This window comes from Epinephelus moara, chromosome 3 (assembly GCF_006386435.1).
Source record: "Epinephelus moara isolate mb chromosome 3, YSFRI_EMoa_1.0, whole genome shotgun sequence".
Lineage (NCBI taxonomy): Eukaryota > Metazoa > Chordata > Actinopteri > Perciformes > Serranidae > Epinephelus > Epinephelus moara.
In genome coordinates this window covers 23,011,329-23,035,875 of record NC_065508.1, presented here as the reverse complement: position 1 = coordinate 23,035,875, position 24,547 = coordinate 23,011,329, and the positions used below count along the sequence as shown (strand labels likewise).

At 42.4% G+C, this 24,547-nt stretch overlaps 1 protein-coding gene across 2 annotated transcripts in view; it reads right to left on the bottom strand.

Annotated features, from left to right (window-relative positions):
- clip2 (CAP-GLY domain containing linker protein 2) overlaps window positions 1–21,075 on the bottom strand; it is a 58,235-nt gene extending 37,160 nt beyond the window's left edge. Inside the window, exons 1-3 of one of the 2 annotated variants that reach the window (XM_050038708.1) lie at window positions 20,528–21,075; window positions 17,062–17,286; window positions 1,418–1,923 (exon numbers count right to left, since the gene is read on the bottom strand). In XM_050038708.1, the coding sequence (XP_049894665.1) occupies window positions 1,418–1,923; window positions 17,062–17,176 (621 nt within the window). In that variant the 5' untranslated portion in view covers window positions 17,177–17,286; window positions 20,528–21,075. The remainder of the gene's footprint in view (window positions 1–1,417; window positions 1,924–17,061; window positions 17,287–20,527) is intronic. The other variant, XM_050038719.1, reaches the window with a different exon arrangement.
- Between the last annotated feature and the right edge of the window lie 3,472 nt (window positions 21,076–24,547).

Here is a 24,547-nt window from a genome sequence, read left to right as displayed (position 1 = left end):
CTCTTGCTACTATCACATAATTCAATACAGAGTGGAGGAAAACAGCCTTTGCTTCATGTCCACAAAGCGTAATCGGAGTTTCACACTTTGTGCTCGTTTCACAAAATTTCTGAGGTGGTGTTTTATTTCCAATAGCAGAGGAGGGGGCGTGACGCAACTGGATGGCAGCATCAGTGAGATGGATTACACGGGAGAGGCTTAGGAAATAGATGGATTCACTGATCAATGTGTCAGCAGTGGTCTCTCCTCTCTTAAGTGCTGAAAGTAATCCGGAGTGATTTACAATATTGACCAGGAGGAAAGGCTTGTCGAGCTCCTCGCTTCAAACTGCACAGGATCTGATGTAACTATCCCCTGTGCCCATCAGTAAATGGAAAGCAATGTGACCGAGGCCAATAATTCCATGCAGTGGACACTGTATACACTAATACAAGGTCAAAAGCAAAAAGCAGATAAAATGTTCTTCCTGCCGTCGACATTTTGACCATCTTCTATTGGAAAAGGGCAGATTAAAAGATAAAGGTACAACACAGGATGGATGGAGGCTAAATTCTACTAAAATACAGAATAAGGACGAGCAGAACTTTCCTGTTGGGATGAGCCGTGTATCACATTACACTGCATGAATCCATCTCTACCGAGGGCTTCATGAAACTGTGATTAGCCATCCACTGGGACTCTTATCTAATTACTTCGAGCTCCTATGGATCATTATGGAAGTCTCAAATACTTACAAAAAACATTTCAAATTGTAAGTGTTAGATTGACAGATAGTAAAATTATTCATATACTCAATCATTTGCTTTATGGGGGGAACTTAATGAGAAGATCAATACCACTTTTATATCTGTTAAGTGTAAGGCTACGGCCAGGTAGATAAGCTTAGCACAAAGACTGGAGACAGGAGGAAAAAGTTAGCCTGGCCCCTCCGCAAACCTGCACAGGATGAGCACATATAGAAAATAGTTTTTGAAGTGTTGTGTCTGAAAAGTTGTATGGAAACAGCAAAATTAGATAAAATTTCCTCATTCATTAATTTTCCATAAGCGCTTATCCTGTTGGGGGGTTGCAGGGGCTGGAGTCTATCCCCGCTGACCCTGGGTGAGAGGCAGGGTACACCCTAGACAGGTCGCCAGACTATCACAGGGCTGACACATAGAGACAGACAACCATTCACGCTCACATTCACACCTACGGACAATTTAGAATCACCAATCAACCTGCCTGTCTTTGGACTGTGGGAGGAAGCTGGAGTTCCTGGAGGAAACCCACGCTGACACGGGGAGAACATGCAAACTCTGCAAAGAAGGGCTCCCCCACCCTGGGGTTCAACTAAAGCTTGTGGGTGGATACAAATTCCATCACTATAAGGAACTATGTCTAAAAAACATTTCTCATCCAACACAAAATTACTCACCAAAACTCGATCTCCAACTCTAAGGTCCTTATCCCCTGCTTTCTTAACTGAGCCGCTGTCAGACATGTTGGACCCCGACTCGTTGCCCGTTTTCACTGCGCTGTTGAGGAGGCCCTCTCTCAGTGGCACGACCACCCGCTGGCCAGAGGGGGCGCTACCGCCGCCCTGCTGACTCACATTCTGGACAGAGAGCGAGTCAGTGGAGTGGCTGTCACTTCCCTCTCCGACCGGCTGTCGGGTGAGCTTCGAGGGTCGCGTGAAGATGCCCTGGAGGGGCTGGCACTCAAAGTAGCGCACGCCGCCCACTGACCCATCGTTTTTGCCAACTAGGTCATTCAGTATCACGCCTGCCCACTGTCCTGGGGCGAACTGTGTCTCCCCTAGGTAGGCAATAACTCCTAGTTTGACACCGTTGACCCAGACCTGCTCACCCACTGTGTAGTCCCCCAGAACATCGTCGCCCTCTTCAGAGATTTTAGTTGGTGTGGTGGGCTTGAGTGGAGCATCTGGAGAAAAAGAAAAACATAAAATATAATTTTTAATGTTGCAGAGCAGGGAAAGTGCTCCCATCACAGAAAGAAACATGAGCATTACCGAAATAAAACTAACGTAGTAAAACGTGTATTGAATTCAAATCAATACATCTTATTGTAATCACAACCCCTCCTCATTGGAGGGTCAAGTTGTAACACTGCCTACATTGTGAGATCATCCTCATTCACAGTCCAGCAGAATTGTCCTCACACTATTCATCCCGTTTGACCGTGTCATGCTGGCAAAAAAAAGAAACAAAAAGAAAAAGGAGACCGAAAAAAACTGCTGGTGTGGCAGCATCCAGCACAACGGTGCAGTTTGTGCAAGATTAGGCATTACTCTAATTCCTCCTGAAAAGTGGGTCAGAGAGACGGTATCTGTGATGTGCCGGTGATTAACCCTGCCATGCGGCCCTGTGATATCGCCTGTTTGACACATAGATGAGCTGGTTCTCTGTGTTTTTCCACAGCAGCCTGTAAACTGAGCAGGGCACCATTAGCACGCGGTCTGCTGCACCGCACTGCCAGTAAAAGTCTGTGTTTATCTGTGTGTGTGTGTGTGTCTGTGTGTGTGTGTGTGCGTGTGTGCGCAGGAATGGTCGGTGCCAGGGCTGTCTCCCCGACACCCTGAGAGAGGGCCTGGGGCTTTGTGGGCCCCAACCGTTGGGCTTTATGCCTCAATTGCTCCCATATGTTGCGATGTGAGACACATTCGGCACAAATGCAAATGGGTCCGACTTCAAAGAGGTTTTAACTTGATGATACAGTTTCAAAGTATGTAGGAATGTGCTGCTTCCAGTTGAATTTTATTTTGGGGGAAAACTGTTGCTGACAATTTCCCTCGTCTTTAAGATGAAATGCACAACTGTAATGTGCTGCAGGCATTTAGGAGACACATTTAAAACATTTTACAAGGTGCATTTCATTAAGTACTATTAAACATCACAATTATCAGCTGACCAAGAGATACTGACGATCAGAACATGGTACTCAGGTCTGTCATTGATCAGTAATGTGTCAAAATGAATGTCCCCCAGAGCGAACTGACATACTGCATCAACATCAGCTGTAAGTCACTCTGTGTTTGACCCATATCTGCAGCTGGAATCACAGCTGGATTATGAGGTCTATCCAAAGCAGAGTCCTGCACCAGGTCGGGTCCCCGCGGGTACCAGATGGGTAACCCGCAAAAAGCTGTGTAAGAATATGTGTATATATAAATTCACTGATATGGGCACAGGTAAAAATGAAAAATATATTTTCTATTTTTCAGAATAAAATAAATAAAAAAATATGTGCAGTACATGTGTCATATTTAATGACAACTAAATCACTACTATCAAGCTGCAGTTCCTTTTATTTTGAAAGTCAATGACACAGGTCGAACCTGTTGAGACATTCGTCACCAATGTGGAGGACTCCAGCCATGAAACTTTGCAGCCCGAGGATGAGGTGGCAGCCTACATCGAGTTCAAGACACCCAAGGGGGATCCTCTTGAGATTTTATGGTGGTGAAAGGCTAAAATGTTTCCTAACCTGGCGGTAATTGCGCGGAATATTATCGCCATCCCGGCATCGAGCGCAGTGAGTGAAAGAGACTTTTCCTCTGCTGGAATTGTAATTAAAGAACAGAGAAGCCAGCTTAATGTGAGGGACTGTAGACTGTGTTTGACTTAGACATAGTGATGGGTAACAGTTTAGTTCTGGTACTGAGCTGTACGGGTATGGGCAAGTACAGGTTTTCAAAAATGGACCCGTGCAGGACTCTGATCCAAAGCACCAAAGATGGTTTGGAAATGTACCTGAGAAAGCTTCCTGCTAACAGATAATGGATTAAAATGTCTGGTCAAGATTCAGTTTGGTATTGATTTTATTAAAGGGGACCTTTTATTCTCTTATGCATTTTGAGTCTTATATATAGTGTTACAATGAAGGAAGTTCATATTAAGGCCCTGACACACCAAGCCAACAGTTGGGCTGTCGGTGAGTGTCTGTCCCCCTTGTTAAGGCGGTGTGTCCCGCAACGTTGCCCCTTGTCGAGTCCCGCCTTTTTTTTTTTTTTTCGCCGATTCAGCATGTTCTATCGGTGTCGGCTATGGCGGAGCCCGTCAGTGAATGAAATCAGTCTGATTGGCAGTTCAACTCAGTGTACAGGAAGACAAAACAAACTTGTTACAGAAGATTAAGATATTTTTTCTTCAGTCATTGAGCTCTTTAGCAGAAACGTTTTACATAGGGCTGCCCCTTAATATTCAACCAAACCTTAGTCAACCAGAAAGTTCATTAGTTGGCAAGATTTCATTGGGCGCTTGCTAGTTAATAACATGGTGGGCAGGAAATCCAAAGTGTAGGATCATTTTGAGAAGGTGAAGGACGAACCCAAGGTGATATGTAAACTCATCTTCATTGGTCGACTACAAACATGACGTATCATCTGAAACATGGAAGTAGCCACATGCCCATTAGCCCACAGNTTAATAATTAAATTAATATCATAAACATGCGGACGACTAGTCGACTAGGAAAATTCATAGTCAGGGGCAGCACTAGTTTCATGATGATTTGTTATATCACTGCTGCACTGTACATAATTATGTTCTTTTGATTGTGTTGTTATTGTGCTAACTGGCTAACTAGCGTCAAGACGGTCTTCTGGTTTCCCTTTGTGAATGATGAATACAGACTACCACAGTCTGCTGATTATTTATTTCCCCGTACCGGTGATGAGGAAATGAGCGGGTACTGGACGGAGCAGTCAGTGGCAACAACATCACCTAAATGTAAGAGCACTGTCTGCGGTAGATATGCTAAACCAAAATGGGTACATGTTCATAGAGGTTACTTTTGGTTCTAAAGGCACTATACCAAAGGCTTTTGGTGGAAACAGGCCTTTTGTGTTTTCCTGGCGTAAACACAATGCAACTACTTTGACAGTTTGCCTATAATATAATGAATCCAGTTTCCTTCACACTGTATTTATTTGTACACTACTTTTGGTCTGACTCTTGTTTATAGAATCTCTGCATTCTTTATACTCATTATCATTTTTTTTTTGTCCAGTACTGTTTCCACAGTTTCAAAATTGCTTCCAGTAAAAGGTTCAAAGTAAATCTGTCATCTTTAAGATTTATTTGAAGTTTGTTTATCTGGCTGCACAGCTGTGCACCTACATGCACAGTGAGGGCAGAAGACACACAGTTATTATTTGTAAGGAAAACATCGGATCAGCCAGTGCAACATGTGATTGTGGCCAGCAGGCCCAGAGCAGCGTCTCAAACCTGATCTAACCCATGATTTTGGGTTGCTGGGGCAACAGGAGAGCGAGGGCAAAAGGATCCTCGGCAGAAGGAAGACTGGAAACACAGCACTTACTTTCACTATTGTGCTTGGCCACCTCCCACCACCATCTGAATCCCACTATTCATCAGCTTTACACAATGAAACCTCCACAGCTTCCTCCCGTCCCTCCTCCTCCCAATTACCCCCCCATGTCTCCCTGCTTTGGTTACACACACACACACACACACACACACACCTCTTTCTCTGGCACCTTTAACTCTTCCTATTTATGATCATTTTCCACAAAGGCTATCATCTTCGCCCTCCAGCTTGTTCTTTTTGTTTGAAATTGGGCTGATGCTGTGTTGTTGTCTTCAGCAGTGGTTGTGGCAGCTGTGTAAGGCTGACCAGCTCTGACACTAACAGATGGAGGGGGCTGAGCTCGTTTTTGACTTTTGATCCATTTGTTGCTCCAAATGTAGTCCTGTGTTTCAAGGTCAAATCATTTTACACACAGAGGAAGTCTGCAACGATCAAAGATCTTTTCTACGTGCACACCCAGGTTCTTTGTGATTTTTTGTTAGGTCTAAATTTCTGTATTTGCTGTGTATTTCCAGTCTTTGTATTTAGGTTGATTTAGTCTCATGCTGCCAAGTTTCAGAAGAGCTCAAGCTTCACAAGGACTCACATGGTTTGATAGTTTGTCTGCAGGACAGTGATGAAGGAATTTAATTTTGTGTTTGCCAACAATGGTTGCAGATGAATGTTGGAGTGAGCAAGAGGGATCAAAACAAAACTGATTTTAGTCTGTCACTTTAAAGGCATGAGCTCTGTGCCGTTATGTACCTTGTTTTACATTCAGTTAAAGTTGGGCAGGCACTTTCATTTTTAGCATCACTGGGCAAAAATCCCACCATAAACAAAATCAGCATATTGTGATTCAAGTGGTCTGAGAGAAAACTGGACTTCTGAGCCTCCTCTTGGCCCTTTTTCTAGGCTGTAGAAAATCTAGCTTGTGATAGGACACTTTGGCCAATCACAGGTCATTTCAGAGGAAGATGGACTTGTGAAAAAGAGTCTAAAATGGAGTCTGACAAATATCGAAACAATACATGTCAATATCAGTGAAGTGTTTCAGAGATGGAGCGAAACCGTTGATCGTAACCAGAGCTAAAGGCTCATGGCTGAGGCTTCAACTTCATATTTATGTGGCTAACCTTAGCCTGATACTCAAATCACAGTGTGTCCTCCGCCTCACTCACCACTGCTACAGACTCACCAAGAGAAATGTGGTCAGCAGCTTCAGAAACTGACCCCCAGCCAGCAGCTGCAGCAAACCAAATCCAGCAAAAACCCCAGCCCCAGCAGACCGGACAGTGCCGACTCCCCACTGGATTGGTAAACTTTCTGTTGCTGCTGTGACACAGGTCAGAAGCAGGACTGTGGCTGGCCACCAGCCTGCTGTGACACCCACAGCTGGGGGGTTTGCGCTGGCCGAATTTGAGCCATGACAGCTGCTGACTGAAGGTCCATCTCGGAGCTGCTGCCCACTCTCCTTGTGGCAAAGCCGTCCACAGAGGTGGATAGTAAGGCGGAGGGACTGTGGGGTGGCTAGCTAGCTAATTCTTGTCTAGTTTGTGGTTTGATAAACAGGGTAAAGAGGGGCTGAGCGAATGTGCTGCGTGCAACTCTACAGTGACGTAAGATAAGCAATGTATGTATAGAAGACAATAGGTTACTGTATGAAGTCTGTGCATATGCCTGTGTCGTTTGGTGGGAGGGGCTTAGGACAGAAAGGGAAGAGCTGCAGGAAGAGGGTGTGCTGCCCTTTTCTTGCCTTTTCCAGATTTCTGCCTACCCCAGGTTTCAGGGGTTGGTCATTCATCACCCATTAACCTTGAATTTGGGGACATAAACCTGTGTTTTCAGGTATTTGGTGCTACCTGAGTTCAGGTAAAAAGCTCCGCTATTCTGTGAGGGAATTTGCCTTTTGTAGCATCATTTAGTCAGACTGTACTGTACTGTCCTATATACAGTGCTACCAGGTCATACACAATTTACCGCTGTCCACAAGACAAAATAACCATTATAGGTCACACCCAAAGGCCTGAAAACATCAAAGGATCCAACTGTGGGTTTGGGTGGGTCTCACGAGGTAGCTCAGCCTTTGACATCACTCGGTGTGTCTGAACATTGTTGGTGACACTACAACTAAAGGAGCAGGACTGATTAATTGTATGTCAATTGTTGGACTTAAAAGACTGCTGCATCAGTGTGATGAAGTCCTCTTGATTGGTCTGGTATTTAATTCAAAGCAGACATTTCCTTCTGCCTATCTATGTTTCTCAATCTCATTTTCCTCAAAATTCAATACATCACAATATAAGTCTTAATATAAAATGACATATACAATGATGGAAGGTTTTATCCACCGGCCCCTGCCACTGAGTAAATGTTTAGATATTTCATAGAGCAATTGAAGCTGTCTCTTCAGACCTCTCTGAATCAAATTTAAGTGTCTTAGACACATACTGTGTATCCTAAATACCCTGGATTCTTATGCAGGGTCTAAAGGCAGAGGTTGCGGGATGTTGTGCAGATTACAAAGCCCCTTGATGTCTATACAAATAATGTTATCTACCCCCCGTGCTCTCGCTGTTATGTCACTGTAATCACAGTTTGAAGCTACTCTAATATATACATACCACAGTACCCCTCATTAACCCCTTGTTAAGTACAGTGCTGCAAATGTGTTGATCTTTTTATCTTGTTAAAGTTCATCTTAAAGCTGCACTAATCAGTATGCTTGTACAGAGGATAAAAGCCAAACTCTACAGTTCCATTCAGCGCTACAGAGAGGTTCGGGTCATTGTTTTGGTTTTATGGCTGCAACTTCTGTAGTTTGGTTCACTCTAATCTTTCCTGTTCCAAGATGCAGCAGAGAAAAACTTCAGACATACCCACTGTGCCCTACCCGCACAGCACCAAACAGCAGACAAAGTTAGCTTATTGTTGCAGATGTTTATCTCAGCAGTTGGTGAAGATGAAAAAACAGAGCTAGGAGGAAAGTGAATATTGGACTTGCATTCATCAGGTGGCCAGAAACACGACTTAAGTAAATGTTAAGACTGCTCTTCATTACATGTGTATAAAGTGTTGAAGGGATAGTTGGGATCTTCTGAAGTGGGGTTGTATGAGCCACTTATTGATAGTCAGTGTATTACATACGGTAAATGGCGGTCAGCAAGCCCCCGTTTGGAGAAGCACGTCACAGAAGCTAAGCAATGTACTACTGTGGAGGTGGTCAGTGCAAAATGTATTTTAGCCACCTAAAAAAAGTCCCACTTAAAAAAACTGACAACAGTTTAAGTGTATGCTGTACTGGGAATATTTTCACTGCTTGACATTGCTGTCAGACAGCCCTTTCTAAAAGCCAAAACACACCAGCGTGCTGACGTGATGCGCCGCAGCACTACTCGCTATTGTCCCATTTCCCAGCATCGCCGTCCTTGAAAAAGTGCTTCTTTTTCAGAGAAAACCCTATTTTGTACTTCCTAGCTCCCGTAGTAGCAGTTGAAGAGCAGAGAAAAAGAACTTTGGCGCCATCTATCGTTTGTTTTACAGTCGTTGTTATTGGTTCATTATTCGTCATTAATGACATACAGACAACTATAATAAGCAATTCACATTGGTACCGATGCTGGTTGTTGTGGTCGTCCTGCGTTGTGTGTTTTCTTTCTCTTCCTGCATCTTCTTCCTCGTCTTTTGTTCTAATTGGCGGTTGGCAACCAGCTAGTCACTTTACCGCCACCTAGTAGAGTGGAGTGTGCAATAGAATTCCGGTTGACGCCCCGCAGCGCTGCGCTTACTGTGTGTGTTGGGGGTAATGGGGAATCCAATAACGGCTCATCAAAGCCACCAAACTCCACTGACAAAAACAGTAGTTTTAACAGGCTGAACATGGGAGCTGCTGGTGTACCACTGCCACAGTAGTTTTAACAGGCTGAACATGGGAGCTGCTGGTGTACCACTGCCTTGATCGGTTAGTTTATTTGTGTTATTGTGCAACTTTGGTGAATCAACACCAAAGTCAAACAATAACACAAATAAACTGACTGATGGAGGCAGCGGTAGCTCAGTGGCTCCTGTATTCAGCGATGTTAAATTACCTTTTTTCTCAATGCAGTCTGGCTCTGAAGAAAGCAAAATCACAACTTCAGTTCCCCCAGTGGACACTGCTGTCTAACAGCAAGTTAAAGCAGTGAAAATATTCTTAATATGGCATACACTTAAACCAATATTGATTTTTTTAAGGTGGCTAAAATATGTTTTGTTGCTGCCCCTCGTTCACAGCAGTTCACTGCTTAGCTGCAGTGTCAGTACTCCTGCCTGCTTCTCCAAACTGGGGGCATGCCAACTGACATAAACTGAAGGTAATACACTGTCTATGGATAAGTATCTCCTTCAAACACGTCAGAAGATCTGAGCTATCCCTTTAATATTCCAATGATGTTCTTGCAGCTTGTTGCGCTCCCCCCCAAAAATATTAATAATACATGTTTAAAGCACAAATGAGAAGAAAAGACTGATGGCATATATGGTGGACTAAGTGCAGGTGTGTACTGAATCAGGACCGTGAACTACACAAATAAAAGGAGGAAGCTCTATGGCTCCAAAAAAAGGCAAGAGCCAACGACTGCGACTGAGACACTTCTGCTGAGAAACTTGCTTTCAAGGTCACAGGAGATGTGGCGTCACAAGCGGCGGCGCAGCTCTGTTATTTTCACATCAAAAGCAGCAAGAATGAAGGCTCAGATACTTTTCTTGTGTTCGCCCTTTGACTACAGCTTCTTCTGGAGGGCGAAACGGTTCTTTAAATTCAGCAAAGTAAACTCTGCCAACTTCCGACACAGTGGCCCCTTCTCACAATCTTCCCAGCTAAAACCAACAAACAGGGGGTTGAGATTTGGAGCACGAGGCCAGGTCAGTGCTAAGACTATCTGGGGCAGGAAACTAATCCCTCCATCTACTCACTGAGGCATCAGTATTGTCCCACTCATATCTTGTTAGTGTTTTATAGCCAACTTAGTGTAACAAGAGGGATATCATTAAAAAATAATAAAGGAATCATAAAAATCAGGGGTACAAGGTTGACTGACTGACGAGATGAATGACCAACAGAGACACTAGATCTAAGTCTCACCTATGAAATGAACTGGTAGCTCCAAAAAAAAAAAGCTCCTATGTGATCTTGGTGCTCCTTGAGTATTGGAAAAATCTGTTCTCAGCTACACTATATGATTTCTAAAGTGCAGACTGAAGGATTGCCACAAATTTTAAGGTTGGATTTCAACAGTATGTTGAGCAAATTTGACATGCTTTCCATTAAAATACCTGCAGTGCATTCACGTCCAGTCATTCCTTTAATTTAAATGAATACTGTGGTAACTACTGAGCTTCAGAAGTACCGGTAGGAGGATTTTTTAAACCTTTGGAAAAAGCCAGGGCAGCAGTATCCCTCTGTTTCCAGTCTTTACGGCAGGGGCATAAATACAGACAGTGAAGTCAGTGTGATTGCACTGGGGCCCACGGGATGGAGGGGCCTGATTGCCATCTGGATATATGCCTGCGTTCAAAAAACAACTCATGTTAAATCAAAAATGGTGCGATTTTCTATATATGCCCTCAAAAAAGGCAAACCTATCGTCATCATGGTTTTAAGGTGTTGTAAAATAGTATAACACATTCTGCAAACATTTAACATAATTCAGTATTAACTGTAGCTCCATGTAAAGAAATACCTTTTGGCATTTGTTTTGAGACTGCAGGCTGAGAATGAAGTCAGACGGGGAAAGACAGGGATATCATGTACTGACATTGATTTCAGTCTAGGTGTCATTCTCTTCTGCAAATTCTGATTTAATACTTTTTCGCTATGTCTGGTGAAACTCTTGTGGTTTTATTTCTCATATCAATGGTACCTTTGGCAACAGGAACAATCCCTTTTTGTTCTGGTTACATGTTCAACACACAGTTGCTGAAGACAAAAATGTAGCTGCGGCTGGTTGTTAGGCCTCATTTACACTGCAAGCGATGCGTTCGTGAAGCGGTCCACAAGCGTAGCGGCAGCACACATGTATTCACACAGAAAAACCAACAAACGCGTCGCACAGCGGCCACTGCCGCACCCTCAAAATACAAACCACACCTGAACAGTTGGTGGCCGTAGTGCACCGTGTTTGCAAATCTCCAATAAACCCCAAAGAAAATGAAGTGAGTTTGGACCCTTCGGTTGTCTTTATATAATGGATGTCGGACATCATCCTCAATTAATCTGTAGTCATCCATCTCCAAAAGATAAACATGTGGCTGTCAGGTCTCGTTTGGTCAAGGGGGAGATGTCTACGGCGGCCAAGAGAGGTCACAACACACGCAAACACGAGTTTGCGTGTGTTGTGACTAGGGCTGCAGCTAACGATTATTTTCATTGTCGACTAATCTGTCAATTAAAAATGTCGTTCTGTCTCTCCCAAACACCAAAATTATGTCATCTAATGTCTTGTTTCATACTCACGCCAAAGGGTTTAGTTCACCGTCATGGGAGAGTGTGTAAAGCTTCCAATATTTGAATGCAAGAAGATGCAATAGGAGTATTTTGGGGTACTTTTATTGTACTTTTCTATGAAAATGACCGATTAGTCGACTACTAAAATACCGATTATTTTAATAGTCGATTAGTCATCGATTAGTTGACTAATCGTTGCAGCCCTAGTTGTGACCTCTCTTGGCCACCGTAGATGTCGATTTTTTGTTGAATACAGCGACCATTTGCTTGCGACTCGCACAAAAAAATCGGCATCTCTTTTATTTTCGAGCTTGCTTGTGAAAGTTAACATATTAAGCTGTTAACATGCTCGCCGAAATGAAAACACGAGTAAACAGCGACCATTCGCGAGCACTACGCGAACGCATCGCTTGCGGTGTAAACAAGGCCTTAGTGGTTATAGACACGGACAGTGCAACAGATACCAGAGCTCCGAAAAGACATTTTAGAAAATGCTAAGTTAACATTAGTTAAATATTTGTTAAAAAATAAATCAGTATTTGCTAAACTGAAGGCAAATTACTTCAGAAAAGAACCAGTGTTGGCGGTTAGCCACCAAGAGCAGCCACTGGGATGAACCACAGACAGTTTATGGGACTAACTAGCTTACTGCTACTTCCGCTATCTCACTGGAAGTCGCACACATAATCATTTCTGTAGTAGTGCCCTCAGGAGTAAGGTGGATACCACAGCATTGGATAGAGCAACTCAGATTACAACACACAGAGTGGTAGCGTGACTTCATTCCCTGCTCATTCTCTTCTCGTCCACTTAGAATGATAAATCCCCTAATACACTGTCATTAGTCATAAATGAATTATGGATATCTATAATGTGAATCTCATTAGTCTAATACAGTAAATGATAAGACGACATGATGATGTCTCTGAAATCAGTGCAACAGTGGGAAATGAAAGCTGCTCTTTGTGCATCGTGATTGTGTATTTTCTTTTCTGGATAAACAGGATGTGAGTAAACTAATGAGTTCATGTGAGGCAGAAACAAACTGTTTAAACACGCAAGAATCTAGAGGAGCACTGGTCACATGAGGACAGCTACCTAGAGCAGCTGACGAGCCCTGATGCAACATTAAGGGATTAGCTTTTTGAGCTGGTAATGGCACAGCTCAGGATGATTTCATACACAATTTGAGATGCTGTGCCTTCCACACAGAGAGAAACAAAAAATGAGCCCCGGGGCCAAACTTGGATGGAGAAATGAAAGCCATTTTTGTTTGCTCTCTTTCAAACTGCTTAAAGAACATCCTTAGGATGCTTGGAGATGTTTTATAGAGCATTCAAACTGCTTTTCATGTTCTCAGATTTACAGACATCACCAATGTTTTAGACTTTTACTCATATGTCATTATTATTTCACTAGATCCAAACATTAAACCTTTCATTAATTCAACATTGACAGCACACAGAATATGACCTGGAGTAGGATAGAAGTTTCTTGCAAGCAGTCTTAATACTAATCTATCCGGGCCAGGTTGGCCACTGTGATCGTTTAAACTATTAAAACCATTGACATAATATGGAATAACATTTCTGACACTGCATTAAAGTAATTATAAACACTGTAAGATTCAGTAAACTGAACACTTCCTGTGCTGGAACAACTTAAATAGCAACAGCTCTGTTTTTTTTTTCTTCCCTCGCTCTCATGAAATTCCACAGTCAACATGAACCGTGACACACTGGTAGCTGCCTCTGATAAGACAGCCTCCCCTACACACTGACGATAATGAGAAACAAGTACACTATCAGCCAGAGAAGGCTGGCTATTCTTCTGTTAGCTGCGAGCGAGGCTGTAATTTAGCAGAAAACAGAGCTAACGTGCATGTGAAGCTGGTGGGACGGGGCTGTCATGTGAGCTAAAACCAGGGGAGGATAAACAGTGCGGCTGCATTTAAGAGCGAGAACAGCTGTGATTACTTTTTGCAGGCAGGGAGTTGTCATTTAGATCCAGAGGGTTTTTCAGAGAAGTCTAATTTTGGTAAGTAGTCAGTTTTTCAGTAGCTGTGAGGTCGACGTCGTGCATAAGTCATGCGTCAAGAATTCATCTCTCATTTCTGATTGATGATGATGCTGCGTTCACATGGAATCAGATGGAAAACACTGTCTGGATGGCACGGGAAACACAAACAAACAGTCTGACGAATGGCAGGACAGTGAAACGTAACACAAATGGTGACCTGTTGTGATGTTGTGTCATATTGTTGACAAAGAATAGACTAAAATACATTAAATAAGATAATTTTGTGTTTATTTCTTTCAGTATTTTTTAGCAATGTCCAGTAATTGTCCAGATCGCCTGTTATCTCCTTGTGTGCAGAGCTACGTAACGTCAAGTTGTGAAGTCCGTCGCAGAGGACGACAAATAGTTTAAAAGTTTTAACTCTGAATGGCAATGCCGTCTACTGAGAGGAGAGGGAAAGACGCTGTGCTGCTGCCAGGGGAGCCGCTGAATGAGTTCCCTCTGAGCGGTAAGTCACTAAAAGAGTCTGAGCAGCCCGGGGCTGTTCATAAAACATTCAGGACGCCACAGTTTATTCCACACTACTGAAGCTGCTACTCTTTTTGGAACCACCATGGAGTCTGTAATAATTTCACTTTCAGCCATGCTTGTTTTTGCTGTGGGTAACAGTATGACGTCAATATGTCAACAAGTCAAAATTTCACGATTATCAGGATATGAATTTTTCATATGATATTAAATAATCACCCATACTGATGCCACTGTATATTTTCGTCATTTTCAATAGATACCAATACGAGACAACAAAGGAGCTCTTGGCACAGAGGTAGCAGGCCTTGGATACACAAAAAATCAAGAGTCATTTTATGGTGTTGTGGGTCATAAAACATATTTCCCTAAAAGGCATTCTAAGAACAATCCTCAATCTTAAAATTAAAATGGTATTTTTCTTTATGTTTTCTTCCCTTCCACACTAAAAGAGCTATCTGAATATAATTATACTGCTGCTGTTTAGCTAATAAATTCTAAATGTGCGTAAAGCAGTGACAAGCTCCAAACACTGATATATTATGATCTTATCATGTGATTACTTGTCTAATTATGATCTCCCAAAGTTTACAAGCCAAACATGTTTTTAGGGGTGCATTTTTTGCACTCTTAAGTCTATCGTTTTCAAAGTAGACATGCTATAGGCACGGTCGAGAGCAAGAGCAACCACTCAAAGCAGGCAGATACCTTCCCTTTCTTCCATAAATATCCCTGTGCGTTCCAACACCCATACCACCATACTATATAGCAGTGGTTCCCAACTGGTCCAGCCACAGGGTCCAGATTTCTCCTTAGTCATTAGATCAAGGTCCACACAGTTTAATATATTCAGCATCATACTTGTGTTTGGCCATGTCATCCAGCTAGTTTGCTGTCTCTGTTAAGTAGCTGTCAGTTAGTCATTCACTCTACAGCAGGAAACAGCACTTCAAGATAAAAGCTCTGTGCTGAAAATTCACTGTACTTCAAAATAAAGTGTTTTTTACAAACGTGACACGTTCACAACTCATTAACGGCCCTTTCAGGATGGACCTGCAACCCATTTTTGGACCGTGACCCACCAGTTGGGAACCACTGCTATATAGTATGTCAGAAAAAGATTAAGTATGTGTCACTACATAGTATGTCAAACGCAGTAAAAAAATACCAGGATGTTCTACTACATCCGGTCGGATTTAGCAGTATGCAAACCAGCACACTTTTCTGGCTATTCTGACCCACAATCCTCTGCAGCGAAAGATATGGATGACAGCATATTCAGGTGACTGATGACCAGTTGATTAGTAATAACAGAAATATTAATTGTTTAATTGAATAAAAAAAATCACGAGTATCAAATCACAATGACAGAGAATGATATAGCCGGTGTAATTTTACTATCGTGAATATAATATGTTTGAATCTACTATGTCTGTAGTTATTACTTCTTGCAAAATAACAACATTAGAATTGGGTTGCCCCCCCGTCTCTGGCAAGCTCAGTGAACGCATTTTGGTTTATCTCCATGGTAACGGATATAGTAAGACAGGGTGTAACATTATGAACAAGTAGTAGTAGTATACTGCACACAACAGTATACACTCTTTAAAGGCAGCTGCGGTACCTACTAAAAGTAAAAATAAAGAGTATGCGGTCTGGAACACACCCTCAGTCTTTGATTAATATGGAGATAAAAAACAACCGGAAGAAGATCAGCGCTGAACTCAAGATTACTGGTAAGTAGGCTATGATACAGTGCTAGTTATGGGCGTTTAGACCAGTGGTTCCCAACTGGTGCAGCCACGGGATCCAGATTTCTCCTTAGTCATCAGTTCAAGGTCCACACTGTTTAATATATTCAGCATCATACTTGCGTTTGGCCATGTTGTAGCTAGTTTGCTGTCTCTGTTAAGTAGCTGTCTGTTACTCACTCACTCTATGGCAGGAAACTACACTTCAAAATAAAAGCTCTGTGCTGAAAATTCACTGTACTTAAAAATAAAGTGTGTTTTTTACAAACGTAACACATTTGTGATCTCCCGTTTTCCAGGAGGTGACAAACGTAACGTCCCAGCCCTTACACATCCAGCAGACAGAGAGCAACATTAGCATTTATTTGGAGTCATCTTTCCAACCAATGTAAGGCCAAAACTATGTTCAGCAGCTAGTTACTAACTACGTGTCTACTGTTTGATACAATTAAGTGAAAGACACATAAACGCCCCATAGAGCAGAGGGGAACTGCAGAGTCACGTGATACTCACTGTGGGTTTGTCACTACAATTAAATCAGTTTTTAAAGTACTAAAAATGATTAGAGCAGCTTTAAAAAAAGAATCACTACACAACAGAAAAGCTGCATTAAAACCACCAAGTATGAAATGACCAGAGAGAAGCATGTCATTCAAACTCTCTTCAAAGTCTGAAAGTCTCTCTGGCTGAATATATACACACATATCTAAATATACATTACTTTAAATGGCACCCTCTCAAACTGCTGAACGCCAACGAGAAAATAGTTGCGTTGAAGATCTTTATAAATACACTGGAAGATGAAGTTAAAGAAAACAGCTTCTGTGTGCATAAACTAATGCAGCTGTGCTCTTGTGAGTCATTAACACAAATAAATGATCTAAGCCACTTCCGCTGATGAGAAGGCAAAGCTGGAAGAAAGAAACTCCTTATATTTTCCACGGGGTCAGAAGGAGGAAGTTAACTTACTGTCTTTAGGGACTACAGGGCTGGAGGTTCCACCCGCTGAGGTCCTTCCCACTGGGCTGGAATGCTTGGGCCCCCGGCCAGGGATTTTTAGTCCACTGGACTTGAGCATGTTCATTCTACAGAAGCAGGGAGACGGCCGGGACGCGAGAGCTCCTCCCTGGGTGATGAAGGCTTGTGGATCAGGCACTAGATGTGGGAGTGGTGGCTGTCGCTCTCCATGTTTAGCTGTTGGGATAGGGCAGTCATAATTACAGCGACAGTTCAGAGAAATAACAGGTAAATAAGCGATCTAAAAGACGCTTGCTTCAAGTGCAAGCTTATGTGTCACCCCAAACATGTCGCTGTTTGTACAGGAGAATAACGCAACGGTCTTTCGCCACAGGTTTTCAAACATTAGTGAAATTCCCAGTCTTATCATGACTTGACTGTTTGGTGCATACTTCAGGTATGTGCAGTGATTTGTGGTTTAGTGCAGCTGCCCTAAGTATCAGCTTTGGGCAGCAACATGGGGGTCAGGACCCACTGAGGTCTCACTGGATAAAGGTGAGGGGTCACGTTTAATAAGAAAAAACAAAAAAGTGTAGTTTTCTGAATAGTTATTTCATTTTTTTTCTTGTGAAATACTTGGTGCCTCTTACTTTTCGGGCTTCTAAAATCTCTAAAAGGAAAGAAACTGGAAAGGAAATGTCCCCACTAGGCCATAAATTGACAGTCTAGTCCTCTGTGGTTTTTACAGTTTCATTCATATTTCTGGTTTTCATTTGTACTTTAATCCCAAATATAATGACAAAAAACAAAGGATTATAATAGGATTTGTTTACATTTAGGAGTCTGAAATACTGCGCCATACCATGCTCAACTAACACCAATAATGTAGGAGGTGTCACTGTTAACAGTGACAGGAAGATATCAAAGTACTATGTGCTTATTTCTGGCTATGAATACATTCACATTTGTGTTTCTCATTATAGCAAACCTAAAGGTAGAAATTAATGAGATATGGACTCTATCCCAAAACTGTAAGTACCGCTGCTGAGCAGGGCAAGGAGCTCTCAGCTGGAGCATCTCATTAATGAACAACCAAACCCTGTGGTCGCACAGAGACACACCTACAGATCAAAGCTGACGTGTTTTAAGTTCAGCTGTGTCTTCATTCTAGTTCTATTTCACCTCTGTTAAAGGAGCAGTGTGCAGACTGCCGACACAACCAGCTGAGACTTCTTCCATGTGCCAAGCATGAACTCCTGGTTAGAATTCCTTCAGTGTTCATTGTTGTTACCAGGAGCTAAATTATCCACAGCGGTCTCGTCCTCTCCAAAGCAAATGGACCAGGTGATTTAAACCGGTGAAAAACATTTTCTACAATGCTGTTCTGCATTTTAAATGGCTGCTAGTCTTGTACCTGATAATGTGTGCTCACCTTTTTTCTCTGGTAACTCATGACCCAGATGTTCAGGCAGTTTTAACTGGGTGATTTAAACCGATAAAAACACAGAATAAGGCAGTTTTGTGTTACAAATCAGTGTTTCTCTGATGCTGTTCAGCTCATTCGCAGAGAGGCCGCTAGCCCAGCACCTGCTAATCTGTGCTCAACTTTTTTCTCTCATAACCAAAGATCCAGATGTTCAGGAGGTTTTTACCGGGAGCCGAATTATCCAGAGAAGTCTCTTCCTCTCCAAAACAAACAGACCCGGTGATTTAAACCAATAAAAACACTGAGTAAAGCAGTTTCACAATAACGATCAGGTTTTCTCCAATGCTGTTCTGCTTATTGCAGATGGGCCGCTAGCCCAGCACTCGCTAATGTGTGCTCATCTTTTTTCTGTGATAACGTAAGATCCAGATGTTCAGGAGGTTTTAACCTGGAGCCCAATTTTCCGCAGTGGTCTCTCCCTCTCCAAAACAGGCGGTTACACTGATTTAAACCGATAAAAATGCGGAATAAAGCATTTTAACACAAAAAATCTGTGTTTTTCCAATGCTGTTTGGCTCATCCCAGAAGGGCCATTAGCCCAGCACTTGCTGATGTGTGCTCATCTCTTTTCTGTGATAACTTAAGATCCAGATGTTCAGGAGCTTTTTACTGGGAGCTGAATTATCTGAAAAGGTATCTTCCTTTCCAAAAGAAACGGACACTGTGATTTAAGCCAATACAGAAACAGAGTAAAGCAGTTTCACATAAAGGAAATCAGTGTTTCTCCGATGCTGTTCGGCTCAAGCCAGAATGGCCATTAGCTCAGCACCTGCTAATGTGTGCTCATCTCTTTTCTGTGATAACTTAAGATCCAGATGTTCAGGAGGTTTTTACCGGGAGCCGAATTATCCGGAGAAGTCTCTTCCTCTCCAAAACAGACGGCTACACTGATTTAAACCAATAAAAGCACGGAATAAAGCATTTGACCACTTAAAATCTGTGTTTTTCCAATGCTGTTCGGCTCATGGCGGAGGGGCAACTACGGTGGCGAGAACACAAATGGGCCAATCTAGAGCCAGTGTTTGGTTTTTCCGTTCTGGGCTACTGTAGAAACATGTCGGGAACACATAGCGGACTCTGTGGATGATGACCAGCTCCATATGTAGATATAAACCTAACCAAAAGGTAACGAAAACACCATGATTCTTATCTTCCGGTGATTATACAGTTAAGAAAACATACTTATGACATTATATTTCTGACAATAAATCCCCCTAAATCCTACACACTGGACCTTTAAGTCTATTTTTGACCATTTTTACACATGTCTTATCCAGGTTATCTGACCTATTTAACACCTAGCAACCCAACTTGTCACTATGATTACATTTGTCACAGTAAATCTATCATTATTAATAACACCTCATTGCTTCACACATTCTTACATGGTTTACTTATCATTTTAACAACATGACTGGGAGTCAATGTAGGCCGGTGCCCAAGTGGAGCATGGCCTACAAATCATGGCCCAAAAGCCATTAAGAAGATATAATGCTGTTATAGCCTACAATAAACAACACATCTGGTTTAGGCTTTAAACTAAACACTGTGTATGAGGGAAGAAAGCATTACATATCAGGCTTGTTGAGCATTTTCATTAATATTTACCATCATTTGGCTAATGAGAAGATATACATTTTTATTTCTAGTGCAATCAATCCTATTAAACCTGTCGAGAAAGATGGTTTTGGTATGACTGAAGTGTAAAATAAGGCCCAGGAGTGTCGGCTGCTGTGGCTTTTGTACAGCCTAGGCTTTTCTTCAAATGGGCCTGGATTCATTTTCCAGCCGACACCTGATTTTGGTGAAAACAGGATGAAAGGGTTGGGATGATAATGCGCACCTCCACAAAAATGTAACACAACGCCAGTTTGATCCATTGTTGTAGCGACTGCGGCAACGTGGTCCAGACTGCCCTTCACTTACACCCCCCGGTCCCTCCCAGGGAAAAGAAAATGACATGAAAACACATTAATAAAGGAAAATACTCACCTTTCTGTGTGAAATAAGAGCGTCCGAGGGGGTGTCCGACCACCGGCCAACTTTCAATCTTCTTGCCAGGAGCGGGGGATTAGTGGTTGCCACTCCCTGGGATGCAAATATGGATGCTGAGCAGAAACTGAAAGGGAGAGTCAGCGTGGATGATGGCAACAACTGCACGGTGTCAGCAACACACCGGGGATGGTTAGCAGTTAGCCTGCCGGTTCATATTTTACACAGGAAGATAGCTAAAGCAGCCACCATTGAGCGAAGACAGTCGACATATAAGGCTGTTTCAGTAGCGGAATAGAAGCACACAGGTCCTGACGGTTGTTCCCGAAATGAAACGCAGCATCAGCAACACTCAAAAACAACTTTTCCGTTGTCCGACTCTCCGTTAACAGACTCCCCGGGTAACCTTCGCTGTTTTCCCCGGCCTCTTCTCAGTCTTGTCGGTGTCCCCACAGTGGTGTGGATATGTTTGGTTAGCACAGCCTCCCTCTGACTCAACCCACCGGCTAGACTGAACAAAGGGGCTGGGAAGCAGAGCCTCCTGGGGGAAAGATGAGAGTCAACTACAGTCTAGTTCATCCCTGTGGCGGTCTCCGTTTAGAAATGTGGGGATTTTACCTCGCGTGTGCTTATCAGTCAAAATACATGACTCACAAGGCATGACTCAATGCTATGTCTAAGCACTGCTACTACTCTTTAATTCGGCTTAACAAAACCGACAAAACAACTTTAATTTGGACATAACACTCCACATTTATAATGGCCTCCTTGTGTTCTTTACCCGGCTTCGACCGCGCATCCTCAATTGGAAAACATCTGTTGTCCCAGTTATAAAAGTCAACATTTTGCACGAATGCAATGCTGTTTAAAAATTATAACTACGCCGAACTGAAAACTGGTTTCTAGTGTTCTCTATTACAGTCCTTCATCCCAAGATACTACTTTGTACATTCGGTAATAATTAAGAAAATATTAAATAGCGAAAATTCTAATTGGAGTTCAGCACAGGGTTCTGTGAGATCGAACACAGACAAACTGCAGACACTTTCCAAGCAAATTTGAGATCTTTGAAACACATGCTGTGTATGGAGGAGTGACAGGGTCAATTTAGCAGCTTACATTCACTGACCACGGTCAGCACGTGAACCCTTTAAAACGTGTGGGCGATTCATTCTCATATTTCTCTGATACTATGGGTGGGGTCAAACCCGTCTATATGGATCACTTCGCCTTTTCCGGATCGATTTGAAACGTTGCGATTGGTCGGCCCAGAGAGTCCACATTGGGAAACACTGGGATTGGTCGGCTTGTCTGCTACTGGGAGGGACCCAGTTTGACAGCTGTACCGCGAAATAGAGACCTATGGATCAGTGCTGCACTGGAGATGTTGACCCATTCATTCACATATATGACTGGATGACTACATGCAAAAGACCCCACAACCTCTTCTACACAGGGGCATGACACTCAGACTTTGTGGTGGTTTTGCCTCTTTTTTGTTGTTTGTGTTTCTCTGAGTTAATTTTGTGTCTTTTTTGATCGTTTTGTGTCTCTTTGTGGTCGTTGTGCATCTTTTTGTAGTTATTATATTTCTCTTTGCATTCCTTTGTGTCTCTTTGTCGTCATTTTGAGTCTCTTCCTGATCGGTACATGTTAATTTGAGTGACATTTTGAGGGCCCCCTGGGACTTTGACCTGTAGGCCCATTCAGTAATCCACCTATGGTTACACTACCCATCAAGTAACTAACATTATCCCCACCTTTACCAGCTGCAACATTAAAGTGACATTAGTGCATCACCAATTATAATTCAGTAACATAATATATATCAATCTGAAATGGGCTATTCTTCAAAATGAATACTTTTACTTTTGGTACTTTAAGTACATTATGATGCTAATGCTTTTACTTGAGTGCAATTTTGAATGCAGTACTTTTACTTTTATCAGAGTTTTTTTTTCTTTCTTTTTTTTACAGTGTAGTATTGCTATTTTTACTGAAGTAAAAGATCTGAATACTTCTACCACCACTGATTATGTGTTAGAGTATTTCCAGCAGTCGCCAGAGAAAATGTTGGTGTTGTACGTTTCTACACACGGAAACATTACTTTGCATGTTATTATGCAGCAGATTCATTAACACCCTACGTTTAAACAATGCTGTGGTTAGTGCATGGTTAGGTTTAGGCTTAAACACCCAGTTTTGGGGGCAAAATCCCCACCGGGAAAGCAGGGAAGTCTCCATAAAAAAATTAAAAAACACTTTTCATGTCACTATCCTGGCAAGAAATGCAGCATTGTCTCTGTAAAAAAACAACTGTTTTTCGTGGCACTTTCCCCACTGGAAAAACAGCAACAGTTACCTAAAAAACACAAACATTTGGGAGCTTAAAAGCAGCAGGAAATACAGTGATAGGTCCTTAAAAATGCCCATGTTTGGTGGCTGAAAAGCTGCTGGAAAAACAGCCACAGGTCCCAAACAACACCCACATTTGGGGGTTGAAAAGCCAGTGGAAAAACAGCCATGGGTCCATAAAAAGACCCAAGTTTGGGGGCCAAAAAGTCACATGAAACACAATAACGGGTCCTTTAAAAATGCCCACGTCTGTGCATTGAAAAGCTACTGGTAAAACAGTCACAGGTCCCTAAAAAACACCAATGTTTGGGGATTAAAAGCTGCATAAAACACAGAGGCAGGTCTCTAAAAAACACCCAGGTCTGAGGGCTGAAGCCACCAGAAAAACAGCCATGAGTCCCTAAGAAACACCCATATTTGCTAGATCACAACCCCTTTTGTTGTTTGTTGCTCTCAAACAGTGGTCTGCAGCTTGGCGGCCATCTTGCCTCAGTGACACGCCATCCACTATTCCCTCACATGCTATGTCACTTCAGAAATGTTGATATGATACGTATATTTTGCAGAAACATACAGTGCAAACATTTTCTTCTTGTGACTTGGCTGAGTTTCTCTTAACCAGGAGCAACTTCCTGGAGTCTCAGGTTGGTGGTTGCCTGGCAACTGCTTCTGCAAAAGTCAGGCACAAGGTGATGATCTTTTGATCTTGTGGATCTTAAAGCTGTACGAATCAATATTATTGCATTAACAGTGGATCAAACAACTATAGATCTATGCAGTGTTGAAGGTGAGTTCTCATCAGACTCTGCTGCTCTTCTCAGCTCTGCCTTTGAGCATATTCTCACTGCTCTCGTCATCCCTGTTTCCAGCCACAGGAGGCTGCTGTTTTCAGGGGACAAGCTCTGATAACCCTACTGTACTCTAAGTGCCCATCACCAACAGAAGACAAATTCAACAACTATAGCTGTACATTCATCAGGTGACCAGAGACAAGAAAATACAAGTGCTCATCTTGCTTTTTTCTTTTAGATGTGTTCGTAATGATTATCCTATTCTGCCCAGCATTAGCGATCACACCCACAAATATCCATTAAAAAAAGCTGCCAGAGGAGGGAACACTGAGGCTTTCTCACAATGGTCCCACAACCTCACAGCATGACAGCATACTCTATATTCCACTCTCAGATTTAGCAGGGATGACAGGAGTTGTAATCTTGGACACATGACATGTCTGAACAAATAAAGGAAATGAGGTTTGTAAAAGCATTCGTTTTAAATTAGTTCCTTATTAGTTTGTAAACCAGACTTATGGTGTGGAGGTTGACCACATTAAGCAGCTGTTAGTTTTCCTTTCGGCCACTAGAGGTCCCCAAAGTTCTGGAAATTAGTCATTACTGAGACATAGAGATGCCTGTCACAAGGGAGGGGACACTATTGGCACATCTAAAACTACATGAATTAGTTAAGAAATGAACCAGTTTTATACAACTAATACATATATTTACATATGTTTATATATAAACCTACTAGAAGGTTTTATACTATTACTATCACAAGGCTTATTGGCTTTTAAAGCTATGCCCGCATCAGCTCTACAATATTTGTAAAATGTTTACATGTGTTTTTAATTGCTTCAAATATACAGATATTCTCATATTAATACAC